Genomic DNA, 24,327 nt, shown 5'->3' with positions numbered 1-24,327 from the left:
TAGTTGCTATCTACACATTTATTGTATAAAACGACAGATTTCCAACCAAAAGCTCAGTAAACACTCAGAGTAGTCAACTTTAATCGTAAACAATCACAAAACAAACCTTAAAGCATTTATATCAATGTGAAGCTTTGTAGGAAATTGTTTTCCCAAAGTATTGTGGATGATTATTACAAATAAAATAAATGAGGTAATGTTACAATAATGATCTGGAACTGTGAGTCAAATGAGTTAAGATTAAAGGCACACAGAAACTCTGCCTAATAAACAAGCAGATAACTGCTGGAAAGAAAAATATGTTCCTCGTTTGAAATTAACTGCTAAACATTCTCAACCTACACAAAGCTGTCATAAAGGACATCTAAATCTGTCCTTGTTTGTAACATGTGTTGTGACAAGATTTGACAGTTTATCAAAAAACTATAATTGCCACCTAAACATCTAGCATTTTGTCAACTGCAAGTATGTTTAGTGAAAGCATTTATTTCATTTAAAATACAACATCCATTTTTCTTCACTTTCTGAAAGAACTGACTGAATTTCTTTTTTCTCTAGAAGATCAAGCTGCATCAGAGGTCTCTTTGAATTATTTATGTTGGAATTGTGAAGGGTAAAAGAATAATCAGTAAAGCAAGAAACTATTACCAAGGTCATATGTGTGTGTATATATATATATATATATTCTGGGTATTGACTCAAAAGCCCTTCAGAATATAGTAATTCTCACAGATCCATAGAGATGACATTTAAATATGCTTGCCTTGGGAAGGAGAAAGATAAGGCATTGTCTCTATATCGTAATTTTTGTTTCCAGAGTAATTTAAGAAACAATGTCCTTAATAGAAGATGCTGTTCAATAGGCATCATTCCTACCTGTAACTTGTGAAATGCAGTCAATGATAAAACAGATGTCCCTCTCAACCTACAGAGACCAAAGTAAACAGACGCTAAATCCTCTTGCAATAGACCAGGTAGGTAACAGAAATGTCAGAATAACAAAGCTACTTCCCTGACACTACTAATGGTTCATTTCTTTCTGGGAAAAGTTTTTTGTTTTTAAAGCAAAAACTTTCCAGTCTCATGTTTGGGATTTTGTTCTTTATTGTAGTTGCTTGGTAACAGAGAAAAAAATTATGCAAATATTTTGTAGTACTTTTAAATTTTTCCTTTATATTGATAAATCTCAAAGAAAAGGCTTAAAAGTGTACAGTTGATAATGCCCTACTTGGAAATTCAGGAGTCCCACATTCTAATCCACACTCTGCCTCTATTTAGCTGATAGATCCCAGGCAGGTTGCTTCGTTTCTTTGAGCCTTAGTTCCCTGTCTGTGAATTGTGATATCAGACTAGGTGGTCTCTAAGGCCATATCTATCTTTAACATTTTATGACTGTAGACAAATTTCTGGAACTATAACATATAGCAACAGCTAGAGCTTGAAACAAAAATAGCAGCAAGACAAAAATTTCTCCTCCTTAACACCTCAAGGAAAATGCAACCAAGTATGGGTTTTAAATGTTTACATTAGCATTTAATCCTATTTAGGTAATATTAAACCTGTTTAGAATCTGTTTTTTTTTAAAAAAAAAACAATGAAAAATGTGTGACACACTGAAAATAGTAAGAGAAAAATCAATTGAAACTACAAATACTTTTTGGTGCTTCTAAATTAAGCCACGGGATTTTTAGAAATCACTTTATGTAGTCTGGCTAAAGGTGAGAATTATGTGGTATAGGTAGGTCTGTTGATTTTTTTGTGATAAAAAGAACATGAATGAAGGGTTATGGACAGAAATGGGCTGGCATACACTGTCAACCAGGAAGAGGCTAAACTAGGGAGAAAAGCATGTTGATGTCAGGAGAGAAATGACTGGATCATCAGCAACTCATTTTGGTGTAATATTTAAAACATAGCTGTTTATTTGAGTTTATGATAATACCTCATTTAACATATAAACTACCTTTTTATAGCTAAGTAATGTTTTTCACAGACATTGCAGAACCTTACCCATCTTTGTTGCCTACCCCATTTCTTATCCCATTTCTGAGCTTATCCTGTTCATGAACCCAACACATTAAGGAAGCCCAGAAGTGTGGTGAGAAAATCTATTACATTATTTGGTTATTTTACAATATGAAAAAAGTGATGATTTGGTTTTAGGCTAAATGAAAACACCCTGGTATCCAAATGTCAGGCACACAATTAGCAAGATATAAATGGTTGATCTGTATCTGATGCCTCCATTATTTTTATGAACTTATTGGCATCTATCGTCCTTTCTGCCACCTTCCTCACTATTTCCAGCCCCAATACACCATGGAAGCTGTATACTTAAAATTTGCTAACAAACATTTAATTACCAAATATATTTTGTTCATCTTTTTTATTATAAAAGTAATAAATGTTCAAATGCCACACTGATAGCAGTAAAATATAACAGTCCTCCTTCATTCTCAACTCTCACAACCTACACCCCTCTACAAAGGTAATTATTATAAAGAGGACTTCCATGCTAATTGGATGCATTCAGTATCACATAATCTTAAATACATAAATATAATACTATGCATAATTTTGTGACTGACTTTTTACTTTTAAAAAAATACCTAGGAGACATTTCCACATGATTACACTTAATCTATTTAATGGTCGCATATGTATACAAAATAAATTATTTGGTAATTTACCTATTGATGAACATTTGTTGGTGTCCAGATTTTGCTTTTATAAACAATTCTAGGGCAATTACTATTTGTCATGCACCATTTTTATACCCTAGAAGTAGTATAATACTTGACATATAGGAGATGTTCACAAAATATTTGTTGAATGAATGAATACAGCAACACTACTATGTAGCCATATATATTTGGAGTGCTTGTGAAAATTTCTCTGAAATAGATTCCTAGAAGTCTACATGATGAGGCAAAGTTTATGTGCAAAATTACCCATGCAAAATCTACATATTTATACATTCCATCCGAATAGAAGACCTTATCCATCTTAACATTTTGGCTACTTGATACGTGAAAATAGCATTTTCTTAATTACTTCCATTGTTTCATGTTTCTTACCCATTTTTTTTTTTTTACTGTGATTGCCTATTTATGCCATTTTTCAACTTTCTATTTTATTGTCTTTTTCTCACTTCATTGGGGAAATTCTTTCTAAAATAATCCTTTGCATATACTTTAGTAGGTAATTTTCCTTTTAAACTTAGGTTTTGCTTTGTAGAAGTTTTATGATTTTATGCATTCAAATTTGTTTAAATAGCCCTAGGAAACTAATATAGGTGCTAATAGAAAAAAACTCTATACACTCTAAATACTTGATTATTTAGTCTAAAAGTGTGAAGTGGGAGGTGGCAAGCAGGAATTTTTTCAAGAGACCCAGGGTCAATTTGGAACCGCGCGCCGCAACGGGGAAAGGACCCTAACGGTTGAGTAACAACCGGAAGCCCTTAGAGTCGGTGCTTCACTTCCGTTCTAGTCTCAGCGGCAGCTGGATCGCTCTACGGAGTGCCTCTGGTAGTTGGCCGAGATGCCGAATATCAAAATCTTCAGCGGCAGCTCCCACCAGGACTTATCCCAGAAAATAGCCAACCACCTGGGCCTGGAGCTAGGCAAGGTGGTGACTAAGAAATTCAGCAACCAGGAGACCTGCGTGGAAATTGATGAGAGTGTGCGTGGAGAGGATGTCTACATCGTTCAGAGTGGGTGTGGCGAAATCAACAACGGTTTAATGGAGCTTTTGATAATGATTAATGCCTGCAAGATTGCTTCAGCTAGCCGAGTTACTGCAGTCATCCCATGCTTCCCTTATGCCCGACAGGATAAGAAGGATAAAAGCCGGGCCCCAATCTCTGCCAAGCTTGTTGCAAATATGCTCTCTATAGCAGGTGCGGATCATATCATCACCATGGACCTACATGCTTCTCAAATTCAGGGCTTTTTTGATATCCCAGTAGACAACTTGTATGCAGAGCCAACTGTTCTGAAGTGGATAAGGGAGAATATCTCTGAGTGGAAGAACTGCACTATTGTCTCGCCAGATGCTGGTGGGGCTAAGAGAGTGACCTCCATTGCAGACCAGTTGAATGTGGACTTTGCTTTGATTCATAAAGAACGGAAGAAGGCCAATGAAGTGGACTGCATGGTGCTAGTGGGAGATGTGAATGATCGTGTGGCTATCCTTGTAGATGACATGGCAGACACTTGTGGTACAATCTGCCTCGCAGCTGACAAACTTCTCTCAGCTGGAGCTACCAGAGTTTATGCTATCTTGACTCATGGAATCTTTTCTGGCCCAGCCATTTCTTGCATCAACACTGCATGCTTCGAAGCAGTGGTAGTCACCAATACCATACCTCAAGATGATAAGATGAAGCATTGCTCCAAAATACGAGTAATTGACATCTCCATGATCCTTGCAGAAGCCATAAGGAGAACTCATAATGGGGAATCTGTTTCCTACCTGTTCAGCCATGTTCCTTTATAACAGAATAACTTCTAGGTTATGCTATTTTAAAATAAAATAAGATTAATAAAAACAAACCTTGCCTTCGTTTTTTCTTAGGTTTGATTAAAAGTTCAGCAGAAGATCCAGCTTGCTCCAGTGTTAACTTTCTACATCCTACATCAGGTATATAAGAGTTTACCTTAAATTAGGGAAAAACAGGTTAAGAATAATCACTAGGATTTCCTGACTGGGTTGTCTCATCTGGCTTCTTTGATGATTTTGTTAGCCCAGCAGCTTTAACTATAGCCCTTCTGCTGCAAGATTTCAGACTTTTGAGGGTGTTTTGTAGAGGTGTTTGAAAATGGTTGGAAAGCTTACGTGTGAATGCTTCAGAGTTTTCTTTTTTCAGAACAACTAGCAATAAAGCCACCCAATCTACCCCCTGCCCCCAACCCCCACTTTGTGTCACAAATTCTCCAAGTTCTATGCTCAGTTGCAGCAAGAGCCCTGAGCAACCACAAAATTAGTTCTGGTTGCTGAACTCCCTGAAAGGCAGGAATAGGCAACTTTCAGCTTGAGCAGCCACTGAGATCTTGAGAGGAAGCAACAAAGTACAGTAAATGCTTCTTGAGAGGAGGAAGATTGATCTGTCACCATCTATTTGGAGACTATCTATCTTGGATTCTCAGTTATACCTGTTCCCTTTGATTTAGCTTTACCTCCACCCATCTTGACCTTTTCCTTGCTAAATATCCTACTGGGCCCAAATGGTCAGGGTACCATAGGCAAACCCACTTTTTGCTATGTAATCTCTAATATTTATATTAGTTATTTTTGCTGTAACTTAGTCTTCCTTAGTCTATTACCACCATCGTAGTAGATGTTAGGTGACATTGTAGTGCCTTTTGTTAAATTTAAACATTTAATTTTTATCTCCCTTCCTTGTATTTTGTTGGCCCCTCAAATAACCTCAGATTTATATTTTTAAAGTGTTGTTATTGTTCTTTTTAGGGAAAACCAATAAAATATCTGCATATATGTGTGGGGTGGAGAGGGGTGGTGCAGAGCAACATACCTAGATTTATTGTGTGAAATTTCTGATCTCCAAGAAAAAATCACTAAGAATTTCTAAAGAGTAAAACAAAAACAAGAAAGTTTTAAAGAAACAATATTCAGATTGCTTTAAATTTTTCATTTGAACTCTTGGGCAGTAAGCAAAATGGAATAATTTCCTCACAGTTCTAAAGGAATATTATTTTTAACCTAAATTTCTGTGCTTAGCCAAACTATCATTGACATATGAAGACAATATTAAGGGACTCAGAAACTACTACCATTAATGTTTCCTGAAAGTACTTCTTGGAGATACTGAAAATAAAAAATATATACAGCCAAGAAGAACACAAAGAATAAAAGAGATGGTGGTAAGCAAAAAAAGAAGTGAAACTGATAGAAAAATAATTTTTATGAAGTTACTGTAAGGATTATGGCCATTATTAAGGTAAAACTCACATAAAATTGGGCCACATTATAAAGCAATTTTGAGGCTGGGAGGAGTTAGGGTTAGTGTAAATATATTAAGGATCTTGTCTAGTTTTGGATGGAGGTTATCAACAACAATCATTCACATTATAGAAAAACCTGAGTTTAAATAACGTATTTTCTAAAATTCAAGGGCAAGGAGCAAGCCAGAGAAGAAAAGAATGGGATAAATAGCTTCCAAACTCCTAGAAAGAAAAAAAAGGTGGAGTAGGGGGACGGGGTGGAATAAGCAAAACTCAACAAACTGAGCTGAAGATAGGAAATGAGAAAGAAAACATAGCAAAGATAAAGTACCCAATATATACTATCACAAAAGTCAATAGTTTAATTTTATAAAAGATACACTATTAGATTGGGTAGCCAAAATACCTAATAATATGTTATTTATAGGACACATATCTAAAAAGTTTGGTATAAAGAGATAGAGAAAAATATACCAAGTAAATGGTAACAAAAAGAAATGAGCAATGATAGTTTTAGTCAAAACAAAAGTGGAACGTGCTTTGCTGATTAAACCCATCAATAAGTTATAATCATCATTAATCTTTATCTACCTAACAACTCAACATGGAAATATAAAAAGAAAAGCGAAACAGTGAGAGTATAAGAAGAAATGGATAATGCACGATCATGATAATCAAAGAAGGAAATTTTGACAAAACTCTCATAAGTTATCAAGAAAAGGTATTATAGGGTTTAAATGACTCCATTATCACAACTTAATATAGAAATTAAACATAATTTACATTTCAAGTATGCATGAAGCAAATATAATAGGTTTCACAGGTTTTAAAGATTTTTAAAAAGGAAAAAATACATAATAGGTCATAAAAAGTCTTAATAAATTTTTTAAAAGAAATGTATGTAGACCATATATAGTATAGTAGCTTTACTACTATCATCTTAACAATATTATGAAAAAATAAAACTATCAGTAAAATAGGAATAGAACAAAGCTTGCTTGACCTGCTAGAGAAAATCTGGTATAGACCTAATTAAGGACATACTTAATGATGAAACACTGAAAACATTCCCATTAAATTTCTAAACCAATGGGAATGAGGCAAGGAAAAAAAGAGAGGTATCAATACCAGAAGGAAAGAGCCAAAACTTTCATTATTTGAAGATGTCATGATTGCCAACAAAAAATCCAACAATCAAAAGAAAAACTCAGAATTCATAAGAGAGGTCAGTAAAGTGAAAGTATGTAAGATAAAATGACATCTTTCCTAAATACAAGTAAAATATAATTTTAAAACATAATTGAAAGTAATGTTTCCACGGCCTAAAACAATAAAATCTACAACATGACCAGTAATAAATCCCAAAACTGTAAGATTTGTATGAAAAAATCTTGCTAGAGGATATAGAAAATACCTGAATAAGTACATTATGAACTTGGATAGGAAGAACAACATAGCAAACATGATAGTTTCCTATCAAGTCAGTGTGAACCCAATCAAAATCTTAAAGGGATTTCTTTTTTTTTTTTTTTTTTTGCCAGAGTCTCCCTCTGACACCCAGGCTGGAGGGTAGTGGCCTGATCTTGGCTCACTGCACCTCCGCCTCCTGGGTTCAAGTGATTCACCTGCCTCAGCCTCCCCACTAGCTGGGATTATAGGTGTCCGCTATGACGCCCTGCTAATTTTTGTATTTTTTTTTTTTTTTTTTTTTTTTAGTAGAAACGGGATTTCACCATGTAGGCCAGGCTGGTCTTCAACTCCTGACCTCAAGTGATCTGCTCTTCTCTGCCTCCCAAACTGCTGAGATTATAGGTGTGAGGCACTGTACCTGGCCAAAGGGATTTTTAAGAAAAGAGAACTTGGCACAAGATTTTCTTAAAGTTCATCTGGAAAAGTAAATAAGCAAAAATATTCAAGATCTTTTCTGTGTCACAATACATTAAAACATTTCAAAGCTACAGCGATTAAAATGTGGTATTGATGCAGGAATGGACACATAAATTAATATTGCAGAATACATATTCCTGAAACAGATTCATGTATACTTACAGGAATTTAGTACACACATACTCTATTTAGTGGAGGGACTATGTTACTAGAAAGAGGTATATAACTGAATCAACTCTATCAGAGAATTGCTATCACAAAGTCCCTATGGAGATGCTTTCCTGATATCCTGCCTTGGCAACCACTTCTGCGGTCTACTCAGATTCTCCGAAGTGGGGATAAGACTCCTGCCGTAGTTTTTTCCTAGCTATCTTCATACGATTGTTGGTCAATCTAGATCACCGTGATGCTTAGGATGGCCTTTTTAACGTCAGTTAGCACTTGTCAATATCTAGTTTCTGCATGATCTTAACCTTCTGCTTCCTTGATTGTATCTTGGAAAGTGCCTCTTCAAAAGCCTTGCCAAGGCTTCTACTTTTAAGACCCATTGTAACACTATTTTCTTGTTTATATGAAGCATATTCAACATTATTATTTCCACATACTTAATCAGTCATTTGGGACAAAATTCTCTACAGAATACAAAATAAACAAAACACAGGCCATTGAATAGTAAATAACACATCCTGCAGAACATATTCACCCTATGGTAGCTAAGCAGTGGGCCTCCTAGCTGAAGCTATAGTGTTCTTATGCTTACTGCCTGAGAACTGTTTTATACAGTTCATCACACTACACACAAATTCCCATTGGCTGAGAGCTCACAACCATTATTTAGAGAAAGAGAGAGGGAGGGAGGGAGGATTCTGTTAAAATGTCATTAAATCAACTCAGGAATGGTGGCACATGCCTGTAGTCCCAGCTACTCCGGAGGTGGAAATGCTGAGATGAGAGAATCACTTGAACCCAGAAGTTAAGAGACCAGCCTGGGCAACATAGCAAGACCTCATCTCCTTAAAAAAAAAAAGGCATTACATCAAATATTCATATATATGATAAAACTGGCATATTATAGATAAATAAGGCATTGATCAATCAATAGGATCAATAGGGCCAGATAACTAGCTACTGATTGGGAAACCACACTTTTATCTCATCCTTAAATGATGCACAAGAATAAATTCCAGAGGAATGGTTATAAAAAACAGAATTGTAAAGCATGAGAAGAAAATGTGGAATCACATATACCTTTACAGTTAAAAAGGCCTTTTTTTTTTTTTTTTTTGAAACAGGGTATCCCTCTGTCACCTAGGCTGGAGTGCAGTGGCTAGTGATCTCAGCTCACTGCATCCTCCATCTCCTCCAGGATCAAGCAATCCTTCTGAGTAGCTGGGATTACAGGAGCATGCCACCACACCTGGTTAATTTTTGTATTTTTAGTAAAGATGGGGTTTCACCATGTTGGCCAGGGAGGTCTTGAACTGCTGGACTCAAGAAATCCTCCCTACTCAGCCTCCCAAAATTCTGGGATTACAGGCGTGAGCCACCGCACCTGTCCAAGAAGTCCTTTTTAAGAAGGATATAAAACTTAGAACTCATAAAAGATAAGATTGAAACGTGACTTCTGGGATTCTATAGCCAGAAACAGACTGATAGAGATACTCAGCTACAAATGTGTGCTACCCTTTGAGAGAGGATGAATGACTCTAAGGGCAGAGTGGCACCGAGGCCAGCTGGGGCTGCTGAGGACAGCCCAGAAGCAGACTGAGCTGCCGCCATAGGCCCAGAGGCTAATGGAGCCATTGCTGCAGACTCAGAGGCTAGAGCTGTGACCCCAGCAAGTGGAGCATTGTCTTAGTCCACTCAGGCTGCTGTGATAAACTACCATAGACTGGGTAGCTTGTAAACCACAGAAATTTACTTCTGACAGTTCTGAAGGATGAAAAGTGCAAGATCAAGGTGCTAGAAGATTCTGTGTCTGGTGAGGGCCCACTTACTGGTTCATGGATAGCTGTCTTTTCACTGTGTCCTCATATGACAGAGGGGTTAGAGAACCCTTGGGGGTCTCTTTTATAAGGGCACTAATCCCATTCATGGGGACTCCACCCTTATGACCTAATCGCCCACCAAAGGTTCCACTTCCTAATACCATCATATTAGGGATTAGAATTTCAACATAGGAATTTTGGGGAGACATAAACATTTTGTCTATAGCAAGCATCAAGCCACAGATAATTAGTCTTAGGTCTTGAAACTTAATTAAATTTCTCCTACTAGATTTCAGAGTTGGGACTGACAACCTTTTTATTCCTTCCAATTTCTCTCTTTTTGAACAGGAATGTATAAGGATATATATTGTAAATCCAATTCATGCATAAGGATATGCAATGCCTGTCCCACTTTTTTATTTTGGAAGTAGATAACTTGTTTTCTATGTTCATGATCCAGAGATAGAGAGGAATTTCTGCCCCAAGATAATTTATACCCATAGTCTCACCCATATCTGATTTAGATGACAAGATCTGAGGCTTTTGAGCTAATAATATTTAAGTGAGATTTTGACTTAGTGCTGATGTTACCATGGGCTGAGACTTTTGGAGATGTTGAGATGAGGTGAACATGTTTTATATGTGGACAGACAGGAAATTTGGGGAGCAAGAGGGATAGGTAGGCTGAATAGTGGCCCCCAAAAGGATATATCCAAATCACAACCCCCAGAACCTGTTAATTTGACCTTATTTGGATAAAAGATCTTTACAGATGCAAATAAGTTTAGGATTTTGAGGTGAGATCATGCTGGATTTAGGGTGGGCCTTAAATACCATTACAGGAATGAATAGGCAAAAGGAGGTTAGAGAGACAGAGACACAAAGGAGAAAGTCATTGATGATGGAGGCAGAGATTAGAGTGACATGTCTATAAGCCAAGAAATGCCAAGGACTGCCAGCAGCTACTAGAAGCTAGGAAATACACAAGAAACAGATTCTCCCTCAGTGTCTCCATAAGGAACCAACCCTGCTGACACCTTGACTTTGGACTTTTAGCCTCCAGAGAATAAATTTCTGCTGTTTTAAGCCACCCAGTTTATAGTAATTTGTTACTGCTCCCCTGCCCCCCAGGAAACTAATACAGATTCTGGTAGCAGGAAGTGGAGTCCTGCTATAACAAATATGTAGGAATGTGGAAGTGGCCTTGGAATTGGGTAATGGTAGAGGCTGAATGAATGCTGAGGTATATGAAAGAAAAAGCCTAAATTGCTTTGAAGACACTGTTGGTAGAAATAGTGTTAAAAGAGATTCTGGTGAAGGCTCAGAAGGAAGAGATGCTTCTCTCATCTTAGAGAATGTGTGTGTCCTTGCAGATTGTTGGTAGGAATATCAACATTAAATATGCCTCCAGTGAGGTCTCAAAAGAAAATGAAGGGTATGTTATTTGAAATTGAAGGAAAGGCTTCAGTGTTATAAAGTGGCAGAAAACATGACTGAACTGTGTTCTACTGTTGGGTGGAAGGCAGAACTTCTAAGTGATTAACTTGGATATTTAGCTGAGATTTCCAAGCTAAGTGTTGAACATGCAGCCTGGTTCCTCCTTGCTGCTTATAGTAAAAGGGGAGAGGAAAGTGATAAATGTGGAAGGAATAAAGTAAACAGGAACCAGAACTTGATGATTTGTTGAGTTTCTTAGCCTATCCAGATGGCAAAGAATGTGAAAATTAGGAAATTCATTGTTAGAAAATCATGCTCTGGATAGAAGGCCAAGGGCGTGGCTAGATAACCTTTCCCTGAAGAAATTAAGTGTGTGACTCATAGATCTAGTCAACCATCTCAGCAGAAGGCAAGAATAGCGTTTAAATAGACTAATAGAGTACTAAATAGCTACTGTGCTTTGGTTGATTTTTAAAAATTGATATAAACCTTACCTAATGATAGGTAAACCTAGGAATAACTAAGTAGGCGTCTAAAATACCAGCCTAAGGATTTTTCATTTATTTAAAAAAGCAATGAGGAGCCCTTGTAGCTTTTTAAGTGGATTTTCAGTAGATGGCTGATGCAATGGAAACAGTACTTTCATTTATTTTATTTATTTATTTTTTTTTTGAGACAGAGTTTTGCTCTGTTGCCCAGCCTGGAATGCAGTGGCCCAATCTTGGCTCACTGAAACCTCTGCCTCTCCGGTTCAAGCCTCTGTCTCTCCGGTTCAAGCGATTCTCGTGCCTCAGCCTCTGGCATAAGTGGAATTACAGGTGTGTGCCACCACACCTGGCTAATTTTTTGTATTTTTAGTAGAGACAGTGTTTTTCCACGTTGCCCAGGCTGGTCTCAAGCTCCTGGCCTCAAGCAGTGTGCCCCCCTTGGCCTCCCCAAAGTGCTGGGATTACAGGCATCAGCCACAGCACTGGGCAAAAACAGTACTTTCTAAAGAGAATTCAGCAGTATTGTGCAAACTGAACTGTACTGGAAAGATTCTGCAACTGGGCTGGGAAACTACATGTGCCTCGGTGGTTTCCATTTTGAGAAATTGGGCCTAAACAATTTTTTTTAGTGTTATAGTAAACAAAGAAGCTTTCATTTTTTTCTAATCCCTAATGCACACGGGAGTTGTTTACGGGAATTTAGTCTGGGTATAAACTTCTAAACGTAATGCTGACAGAATCTCTTATCAATGACATGATTAATGATGTTTTCTTCGGAGTGGCTTCAGTTAGTGTTTATTAAGATGCTTCCCAAATCCTAATTCTATTTCAAAGATACAGTCAGATGATTATACTTATGAGTACCCTGTAAGAATGAGAAAAGATAAGGCAGTGATTGAATGGTTTTAAATAACACATTTTATCCTGATTAATTATTATGCAACTAGTGACTTTCTTCTTGTTTTTATAGGCATCATTCTCTTTCTTTCTTTTCTAGGAAAACCATTAATTTTTTTATCTTGATTTCATTGCAAATGCTATGTAATGACTGGCATAACTCACTGCTTAGGGCATGGGAAGGCAGCTTCCCTTTTGCAACATTAAAGAGTCTCTGGTTGTGGAATAGGCAATGAGTAGTGTCTGTTTCACAACCGAAAATTGTGCTTTTCTTCTTCCTCCTTGCTTACTGATATGGTTTGGCCTTGTCCCCACCCAAATCTCACCTTGAATTGTACTAATCTCCATGTGTCAAGGGTGGGGCCAGATGGAGATACTTGAATCACAGGGGCGGTTCCCCCATACTGTTCTTGTGGTAGTGAATAAGTCTCATGAGATCTGATGGTTTTATAAATGGGAGTTTCTCTGCACAAGTTCTCTTGTCTGCTGCCATGTAAGATGGGACTTTGCTTCTCATTCACTTTCCACCATGATTGTGAGGCCTCCCCAGCCACGCAGAACTGTGAGTCAATTAAACCTCTTTCCTTTATAAATTACCCAGTATTGGGTATGTCTTTATTAGCAGTGTGAGAACAAACTAATACACTTACCATTTGGCTTTTCCACTTAATAACCTACCAGTTAAGGAAGGATTAGAAAAACTAGCCCTGTGAAGGTCTGCAGGCATAGCATAAGATATGAGAACAGCAAGAGCAAAGGCTGACCTAAGTCAACTCTACCAGTTCCCTTGCCACTAATACGTATCTACACACTTTCTCCTACAAAATGCTGATAGTAACCTTCAAAGGCATCCTTTTAATCTCATCATTCTGATGTTCAAAAGCCCAATATTAGTTTTCTATTGTCTACTGCATTTGAAAAATTCTTCTGTTTGGCTGTTAAGAATCTCCCAGTGAGGCCAGGCGTGGTGGCTCATGCCTGTAATCCCAGCACTTTGGGAGGCCAAGGCAGGTGGATCACCTGAGATCAGGAGATCGCGACCAGCCTGGCCAACATGGTGAAACCCCATCTCTACCAAAAATACAAAAAATTAGCCGGGCATGGTAGTGGGCACCTGTAATCCCAGCTACTCAGGAGGCTGAGGCAGGAGATTGCTTGAACCCAGGAGGCAGAGGTTGCAGTGAGCCAAGATGGTGCCATTTTATTCCAGCCTGGGCAACAAGAGCGAAAATCTGTCAAAAAAAAAAAAGAAAGAAAAAACCTCCCAGTGAAACTATCCTTATAAACTTCATAAAATAAACTGAGCTTGCAGCACATTCAGCATTAATCATTAGGTCAGCTTGCCTTCTGACCTGCTTCCTCATAGTTGTGTGGTGCCTGTTGTCCTAGAATCACATAGACTCTGGATTATAGTTCCCTTAACTGCTCTACAGATAACAACTTGAACATTATGAAAGGTTAAGTTTTCCCTTTGAGATATTCCTTCAAGTCCTACATACCAGCAAAACTACTGACATCAGTTGAAGGACCCCACGAGGAGCTGACTCACCAAAGAATGCAGTTTTCACATCCTGATGATTTTATACCCCTTACCCTGGCCAATGAATAACACCAATTTTCTAGCCTCTTGCCCTCCATGATTCCCTTAAAAACTCCAGCTCCAAACTCCTTCGGGAGATAGATTTGAGGGTCTCCTCTCATCTTCTCACTCAGCCACACTGTGATTATTAAACTCTTTCTCTGCTGCAAACCCTTCAGTGTATTGGTTTATTACTGTACAGTGGGCATAAGAACCTGTTGGTCCTGTAAAACCATGGTCCATTCAATCAAATTTCCCAAGAATTCCCAAGAGTCAGATATGATTAGCTCACAGGCCAAGTCCTTTTCTTACGCTGTTGGTTCCACATAAACTGCCTTCCTTCCTCTTCCCTGCATGTTCCAGTCCTACTCATTGCTCAAAGGCAAGCTCCAGTAGGAATCCCAACATAAAGTCTTTCCTGTACCCTCCAGCTCTTTGGTACATTGACCCAGTATATTTATTTTAACAGTTGAGTACTTCTTTCCTAATTGCTTCATATGTTTTGTTAGTCCTGCCATTCATAGGAGGATTGGAAGGATTCTGTAAGAAATGACCATTTGCTCTACTTTTTTATTTCTTACAGTGCTTAGAACAGTGATAGGAGGCATAAAATAGACTAATATCATAAGTACAGTTGGTTTTAAAATTGCCCTATAGGCAAAACTTTTCTTTGCATTGAAAACACATTGGTCGAGAAATGGATTCAAGATGGCCAAATAGGAACAGCTTCAGTCTACAGCTCCCAGTGTGATCAACACAGAAGGTGGGTGATTTCTGCATTTCTGTCTGAGGTACCCAGTTCATCTCACTGGAACTGGTTGGACAGAAGGTGCAGCCCATGGAGAGCTGCCGAAGCAGGGCTGGGTGTTGCCTCACCCAGGAAGCACAAGGGGTTAGGGAATTTTTCTCCCCTACCCAAGGGAAGCTGTGAGGGTCTGAGCCTGAGGAGCTCTGGTGCAGATACTGTGCTTGTCCCATGGTCTTCGCAACCTGCAAACCAGGAGATCTGCTCCGGCGCCTACCCCACCAGGGCTCTGGGTTTCAAGCACAAAACTGGGCGGCCAATTGGGCAGACACTGAACTAGCTGCAGGAGCTCTTTTTTTTTCCATACCCCAGTGGCGCCTGGAATGGCAGCAAGACGGAACCGTTCACTCCCCCCAAAAGGGGTCCTGAAGCAAGGGAGCCAAGTGATCTGGCTTGGCGGGTCCCACCCCTATGGGGCCCAGGAAACTAAGATCCATTGGCTTGAAATTCTCACTGGCACACAGCAGCAGTCTGAGATCCACCTGGTGCATTCGAGCTTGGTGGGGGTAGGGGCGGCATTCGAGCTTGGTGGGGGTAGGGGCGTCCACCATTGCTCAGGCTTGAGTAGGTGGTTGTACAGTTACAGTGTAAACAAAGCCACTGGGAGGTTCGAACTGGGTGGAGCCTCTTGCAGCTCAGCAAGGCTGCTGAGGCCAGACTGCCAGATTTCTCTTGTCTGGACAGGGCATCTCTGTAAAAAAGGCAGCAGCCCGTCAGGGGCTTATAGCAGACTTAAACGTCCTTGCCTGGTGGCTCTGAAAAGAACACTGGAACTCCCGGCACAGAGTTCGAGCTCTGCAAAGGGTCAGACTGGCTCCCAAGTGGGAGCCTATGATGTACTGACTGGCCCCTGTGTATACTGACTGGGAGAGAACTCCCGGTAGGGGCCAACAAACACCTCATACAGGAGAGCTCTGGCTGGCATCTGGCAGGTGCCCCTCTTGGTTGAAGCTCCCAGAGGAAAGAACAGGCAGCAATCTTTGCTGCTCTGCAGCCTCTACTAGTGATGTCCAGGCAAACAAGTTCAGGAGTGGACCTCCAGCAAACTCCCTCAGACTTGCAGCAGAGAGGCCTGACTGTTAGAAGGAAAAGAAACAAACAGGAAACAAACAGAAAGGATTAGCACATCTACTCAAACACCCCATCCCAAGGTCACCAACATCAAAGACCAGAGATAGAGAAATCCACAAAGATGGGGAAAAACCAGCACAAAAAGGCTGAAAATTCCAAAAACCAGAATGCCTCTTCTCCTCCAAAGGATCACAACTCCTCGCCAGCAAGGGAACAAAACTGGATGGAGAATGAGTTTGACAAACTGCCAGAAGTAGGCTTCAGAAGGTGGGTAATGACAAACTCCTCCAAGCTAAAGGAGCATATTCTAACCTAATGCAAGGAAGCTAAGAACCTTGAAAAACAGATAGTTGAATTGCTAACTAGAATAACCAATGTAGAGAAGAACATAAATGACCTGATGGAGCTGGAAAACACAGCATGAAAACTTCATGAAGAATACATAAGTATCAATAGCCGAATCAATCAAGTGGAAGAAAGGATATCAGTGATTGAAGATCAACTTAATGAATAAAGAGAGCAGACAAGATTAGAGAAAAAAAGAATAAAAAGCAACAAACAAAGCCTCCAAGAAATGTGAGACTATGTGAAAAGACCAAACCTACATTTGATTGGTGTACCTAAAAGTGACGGGGAGAATGGAACCAAGCTGGAAAACACTCTTCAGGATATTATCCAGGAGAACTTCCCCAACCTAGCAAGACACGCCAACATTCAAATTCAGGAAACACAAAGAACACCACAAAAATACTCCTTGAGAAGAGCAACCCCAAGACACATAATCGTCAGATTCACCAAGTTTGAAATTAAGGAAAAAATGTTAAGGGCAGCCAAAGAGAAAGGTTGGGTTATCCACAAAGGGAAGCCCATCAGACTAACAGCAGATCTGTCTGCAGAAACCCTACAAGCCAGAAGAGAATGGAGGCCAATATTCAACGTTCTCAAAGAGAAGAAGTTTCAACCCAGAATTTCATATCCAGCCAAACTAAGTTTCATAAGTGAAGGAGAAATAAAATCCTTTACAGAGAAGCAAATGCTGAGGGATTTTGTCACCAGACCTGCCTTACAAGAGCTCCTGAAAGAAGCACTAAATGTGGAAAAGAACAGCCAGTATCAGCCACTGCAAAAACATACCAAATTGTAAAGCATATCAACACTATGAAGAAACTGCATTAACTAACGGGCAAAACAACCAGCTAGCATCATTAAGACAGGATCAAATTCACACATAACAATATTAACCTTAAATGTAAATGGGCTAAATGCTCCAATTAAAAGACACACACTGGCAAATTGGATAAAGAGTCAAGACCCATCAGTATGCTGTATTCAGGAGACCCATCTCACATGCAGAGACACACATAGGCTCAAAATAAAGTGATGGAGGAATATTTACCAAGCAAATAAAAAGCAAAAAAAAAGCAGAAGTTGCAATCCTAATCACTGATAAAACAGACTTTAAACCAACAAAGATCAAAAGAGACAAAGCAGGCCATTACATAATGGTAAAGGGATCAATTCAACAAGAAGAGCTAACTATCCTAAATATAAATGCACCCAATACAGGAGCACCCAGATTCATAAAGCAAGTTCTTAGAGACCTACAAAGAGATTTAGACTCCCACACAATAATAGTAGGAGAATTTAACACCCCACTGTCAATATTAGGCAGATCAATGAGACAGAAAATTAACAAGGATATTCAGGATGTGGACTCAGCTCTGGACCAAGCAGACATAATAGACATCTATAGAACTCTCCAGCCCAAATCAACAGAATATTCATTCTTCTCAGCACCTCATCACACTTATTCTAAAATCGGCCACATAATTGGAAATAAAACAGTCCTCAGCAAATGCAAAAGAATGAAAATGATAACAAACAGTCTCTCAGACCACAGTGCAATCAGATTAGAACTCAGAATTAAGAAACTCACTCAAAACTGCACAACTACACGGAAACTGAACAACCTGCTCCTGAGTGTCTACTGGATAAATAACGAAATGATGGCAGAAATAATATGTTCTTTGAAACCAATGAGAACGAAGGCACAATGTACCAGAATCTCTGGGACACATTTAAAGCAGTGTTTAGAGGGAAATTTGTAGCACTAAATGCCCACAAGAGAAAGCAGGAAAGATCTAAAATTGACACCCTAACATCAAAATTAACAGAACTAGAGAAGCAACAGCAAATTCAAAAGCTAGCAGAAGACATGAAATAACTAAGTTCAGAGCAGAACTGAAGAAGAGACATGAAATAAACCCTCAAAAATATCAATGAATCCAGGAGCTAATTTTTTGAAAAAAAAATCAACAAAATAGATAGACCACAAGCCAGACTAATAAAGAAGAAAAGAGAGAACACTCAAATAGATGTAATAAAAAAATGATAGAGGGGATATCACCACTGATCCCACAGAAATAAAAACTACCATCAGAGAATACTATAAACACCTCTTTGCAAATAAACTAGAAAATCTAGAAGAAATGGATAAATTCCTGGACACATATACACTCCCAAGTCTAAGCCAGGAAGAAGTTGAATCCCTGAATAAACTAATAACAAGTTCTGAAATTGAGGCAGTAATTAATATCCTACCAACCAAAAAATGTCCAGGACCAGACAGATTCACAGCCGAATTCTATCAGAGGTACAAACAGGAGCTGGTACCATTCCTTCTGAAACTATTCCAATCAATAGAAAAAGAGGGAATCCTCCCTAACTCATTTTATGAGGTCAGCATCATCCTCATACCAAAACCTGGCAGAGACACAACAAAAAAAGGAAATTTCAGGCCAATATCCCTGATGAACATTGATGCAAAAATCCTCAATAAAATACTGGCAAACAGAATCCAGCAGCACATCAAAAAGCTTATCCACCACGATCAAGTTGGCTTCATACCTGGGATGCAAGGCTAGTTCAACATATGCAAATCAATAAACGTAATCCATCACATAAACAGAACCAAAGACCAAAACCACATGATTATCTCAATAGATGCAGAAAAGGCCTTTGATAAAATTCAACACCGCTTATGCTAAAAACACTCAATAAAGTAGGTATCAATGGAATGTATCTCAAAATAATAAGAGCTATCTATGACAAACCCACAGCCAATGTCATGCTGAATGGGCAAAAACTGGAAGCATTCCCTTTGAAAACTAGCACAAGACAAGGATGCTCTCTCTCACCACTCCTATTCAACATAGTATTGGAAGTTCTGGCCAGCGCAATCAGGCAAGAGAAAGCAATAAAGTGTATTCAAATAGGAAGGGAGGAAGTCAAACTGTCTCTGTTTGCAGATGACATGATTGTATATTTAGAAAACCCCATTGTCTCAGCCCCAAATCTCCTTAGGCTGATAAGCAACTTCAGCAAAATCTCAGGATACAAAATCAATGTGCAAAAATCACAAGCATTCCTATACACCAATAACAGACAAACAGAGAGCCAAATCATGAGTGAACCCCCATTCACAATTGCTACTAAGAGAATAAAATACCTAGGAATACAACTTACAAGGGATGTGAAGGATCTCTTCAAGGAGAACTACAAACCACTGCTCAAGGAAATAAGAGAGGACACCAACAAACGGAAAAACATTCCATGCTTATGGATAGGAAGAATCAATATCGTGAAAATGGCCATACTGCCCAAAGTAATTTATAGATTCAATGCTATACCCATGAAGCTACCATTGACTTTCTTCACAGAATTGGTAAAAAACGACTTTAAACTTCATATGGAACCAAAAATGAGCCCACATAGCCAAGACAATCCTGGGCAAGAAGAACAAACCTGGAGGCATCACGCTACCTGACTTCAAACTATACTACAAGGCTACAGTAACCAAAACAGCATGGTACTGGTACCAAAACAGATATATATACCAATGGAACAGAACGGAGGCCTCAGAAATAATACCACACACCTACAACCATCTGATCTTTGACAAACCTGACACACACAAGCAATGCGGAAAAGATTCCCTATTTAATAAATGGTAAATAAACTGAAACTGTACCCCTTCCTTACACCTTACATAAAAATCAACTCAAGATTGATCAAAGACTTAAATGTAAGACCTAGGACCATAAAAACCCTAGGAGAAAACCTGGGCAATACCATTCAGGACATAGGCATGGGCAAGGACTTCATGTCTAAAACACCAAAAGCAATGGCAACAAAAGCCAGAATTGACAAATGTGATCTAATTAAACTAAACAGCTTCTGCACAGCAAAAGAAACTATCATCAGAGTGAACAGGCAACCTACAGAATGGGAGAAAATTTTTGCAATCTATCCATCTGACAAAGGGCTAATATCCAGAATCTACAAAGAACTTAAACAAATATACAAGAAAAAAACAACCCTATCAAAAAATGGGCAAAGGATATGAACAGACCCTTCTCAAAAGAAGATATTTATGCAGCCAACAGACCTATGAAAAAATGATCATCATCACTGGTCATTAGAGAAATGCAAATCAAAACCACAATGAGATACCATCTCATGCCAGTTAGAATGGCGATCATTAAAAAGTCAGGAAACAACAGATGCTGGAGAGGTTGTGGAAAAATAGGAACACTTTTACACTGTTGGTGGGCATGTAAATTAGTTCAACCATTGTGGAAGATGGTGCGGAGATTCCTCAAACATCTAGAACTAGAAACACCATTTGACTCAGCCATCCCATTACTGGTTATATACCCAAAGGATTATAAATCATTCTATGATAAAGACACATGCACACATATATTTATTGCGGCACTATTCACAATAGCATAGACTTGGAACCAACCCAAATGTCCATCGATGATAGGCTGGATTAAGAAAATGTGGCACATATACAACATGGAATACTATGCAGCCATAAAAAAAGAATGAGTTCATGTCCTTTGCAGGGACATGGATGAAGCTGGAAACCATCATTCTCACCAAGCTATCACAAGATCAGAAAACCAAACACAGCATGTTCTCACTCATAAGTGGGAGTTGAACAATGAGAACACATGGACACAGGGAGGGAAACATCACACACCAGAGCCTGTCTCGGGCTGGGGGGCTAGGAGAGGGATAACATTAGGAGAAATACCTAATGTAGGTGATGAGTTGATGGGTGCAGCAAGAACTTAAAATATAATACAAAATGTAAAAATAAAAGAAAAAGTGAGATCACATTTAAAAAAAAAAAACACATTGGTCACTAAGCTGAGGAGTGATTCCATTATGTATGATACCATGATTCAACGATGCAGAGCTTTCCTCTGTCAAAACTATCCAAGTATCAAGGAAAACATAAGGTGGTGCTCCCCACGTAAAGCAGAAACATGTTATCATTGTGGAAACCTGTCTGGAGTGGTTACTGGGATGGTACTTGACTCAGCTGAGTTAAAAAGCCTGGAAACAACTGTCTCCTGATTGTTTCACTCAGAGATTTTTCAGGGGTATTTATTTCAAACATGAATTTCTAGTATGTTTATTTCAAACAGGGCTGAAGACTAAGGAAAGGTGAGAGATGATGAACTTACATATGTTCTTAGGAAAAGAGAGAGTGGGAGAGAAAAAACATAAATGTAAAGATTCTTCTACTATGAGCTAGTTAAGAGTTAAATTGGAAAGGCACCATAAGAGAGTCATGCCTGGCCGGGCGCTGTGGCTCATGCCTGTAATCCTAGCACTTTGGGAGGCTGAGGCAGGTGGATCACGAGGTCAAGAGATCGAGACAATCCTGGCAAACATGGTGAAACCCCATCTCCTACTAAAAACACAGAAATTAGCAGGAACTGGTGACGCGCATCTGTAGTCCCAGCTACTCGGAAGGCTGAGGCAGGAGAATCACTTGAACCTGGGAGGCAGAGGTTGCAGTGAGCCGAGATGGCACCACTGCACTCCCGCCTGGTGACAAAGTGAGACTCAGTCTCAAAAAAAAAAAAAGAAAGAAAAAAGAAAAAAAAGAACACAGAAAGAGATCCATGCCTAGCAGCATTTACCTCACATCTAAACAGTGGAGTGCTGGTAAATGTTTAACAACCAACTCTCTGGAAAATAAAAGTCTTAATTTGTACTTTTAGAAAATTTCTGTGGAATATATATTTCCATTGCCAAATCCAAGCTACCAACGTACCCTCACTGAACAAGAAATTGGGAAGAGCTTTGCACAATTGGATCTAGTGAATAAGTGTGAGCTGTCTTCCCAGCCACCCTACATAAAAGGCAAGGACAGCCACTAGGAGAACTTTCTGAAATTAACTTGAGGGCCTGTTTACATCTCTCATGTTATTCAGTTTCCTGAGGTGGCAGCCAGTGCCTTGTTATTGAAAAAGGCCTAAAGGCTTTTATTAAAATAAAATCAATGAAACAGTATTCCAGAAAGACTGAGTCACATTCTTCAAATGCCCATGGTAGCAAGCAATGCAATGCCACAGGATATATAGAAACATTTCTCATCTTTGTTTCTGGATCTGAAATAATCTGTTTTATATCTAGTATTATTCTTTCATATAGCATTCTTGAGTGGACTTTTAAAGTTTACTGAGAGCCTACTTGGTCCTAACTACTTTTTTAGGTGGAGGTACTTAAAAATAAAAAGTGGCTTGGTCCCTTTCTTCAGTACCTATAAACGTCTTTCCTCTTGTTAGAGGCCCTAGAAGATTCTTGTGAGAAAAATTTAGTTTTTTACAATAGTAATCCTTTCCATATAACCAATAGAAGAAGGACCAGGAACTGTGGCCAGGACTGGGGAGAAGTGGGAGCTGAGGAAGGGGTAGGCTACGGCAGAGAGTCTGATGAGAGATACAGCTTAACTGAGAAAAGCTTTCTTCCTCTTGTGCAGAGACAATAACCAAACTATGATCATTTTAGAAAAGTTAACATACAAAATCATTTAAGAATTAGTTGACCCAAAAAGTAAGTAAACTGAATCAGTTAAAGGTTACAAATATAAATTGATATTATGTGATATACAAATATAAATTGATATAAAGTGGCCTACACAAAATAAGTTTTGACAACTTTGACTTATTTAAATGAATAAAAACAAAATGTTAATTTATGGACATAACTTGGTAGCTAATTAGTCATGCAGTACAGCATTGCCCTTCCACAGTTTATTTCCATCAGCAGAATTAATCACAGCAGAGCAGATGTAGTAGGGACAATCCAAGGTTAAAACAAACGATACAAAATAATGAACTAGAGCACAAGATGATAACCTGGAGAAAGTCATGATTTATTATTCTGCCAGAGTCTTCTGTGGATTCTGCAGCCACTTTACGCAAGCCTGTCTCCCTTTTAACCAGATATCTCTGATTGTAGTGATCTTTTACTTTGCATTAATTTTATCTGCCTTTGAAGGTAATGTAACTGTGATAAGAGCCAATTAGTTTTGCACCATCAAGAAACACAATGAAATGTGACTTGAGAAAACAAAGATAAAATTAACTGTCTAAATGAGACTACAAGGCAATCTAATCTTTGCTATTTTCTTATAGGACTAAAGCACCATATGTTCAGCATCATAAACTGAAGGACAACTATAAGGATATTTGAGTTGGTTCAAAGACATGCTGTAATGAACACAATTCTTCTAGAGTAACATTAACCAGTAATTTAATGCTAACTTTCCACAGGACTTGAGAACTATATCTACAGATTACATTACAGACAAATACAAATGCCAGGGTACCAATACGGGAACCAGCTTCTTTTTAAACTTTATATTTGGGAATTTGCTTATGAAATAAAATAAGCAAGATGGTCTTCAATCGAACATTATCTGGCTTTATTCTGCCATTGTTTCCCTATTGTATATTCACTGTATGCCCAGGAAAATTCCAGTGTCTCAATTTCAGGGGTGTTGCAATAAGGAAACACTTTTGGTGAGATTAAACTTTTTCATGTCTTTCATGTTTTTTAGTGTATACTTCTAGTAAGTCTTGGATGCAACTAATGGTTCAATAATACAAACCAGTTACACTGGTCTCGGTCTCATTTATTTGTGATAAAGATCATAACACAATAGTCAATTTTCTATCCTTTTTAAAAAATAACAAACAATTTTAGTCTTACAGAGGTTATTTTTTGAAAGGTGGTAAAAATAATAATGAAAGTTTTTTTTTCTAAGTGGAGACACAGACACCAAGAATTTGAAATAATAAAAAACATTAAATTATTTTACTTTCTAAAAACTGGCAAGGCAATA

General features: G+C 38.5%; 1 protein-coding gene across 1 annotated transcript; it reads left to right on the top strand.

The window, feature by feature from the left end:
• Window positions 1-3,450: 3,450 nt before the first annotated feature.
• On the top strand, window positions 3,451-4,545 carry PRPS1L1 (phosphoribosyl pyrophosphate synthetase 1 like 1). Its single transcript, XM_003252613.3, has one exon. The coding sequence runs from the start codon at window positions 3,544-3,546 to the stop codon at window positions 4,498-4,500; it is 957 nt and encodes a 318-aa protein (XP_003252661.1). The 5' UTR covers window positions 3,451-3,543; the 3' UTR covers window positions 4,501-4,545.
• Window positions 4,546-24,327: the final 19,782 nt, after the last annotated feature.

The sequence above is a fragment of the Nomascus leucogenys genome, chromosome 11 (assembly GCF_006542625.1).
Source record: "Nomascus leucogenys isolate Asia chromosome 11, Asia_NLE_v1, whole genome shotgun sequence".
In the NCBI taxonomy this organism is placed as follows: domain Eukaryota; kingdom Metazoa; phylum Chordata; class Mammalia; order Primates; family Hylobatidae; genus Nomascus; species Nomascus leucogenys.
Note: the sequence above shows the minus strand (reverse complement) of the source record. Positions and strands in the feature narration are given on the sequence as shown.

Excerpts from the sequence above, each read along its gene's own strand:
- PRPS1L1 (XM_003252613.3), top strand. The coding sequence starts at position 3,544 with ATGCCGAATATCAAAATCTTCAGCGGCAGCTCCCACCAGGACTTATCC.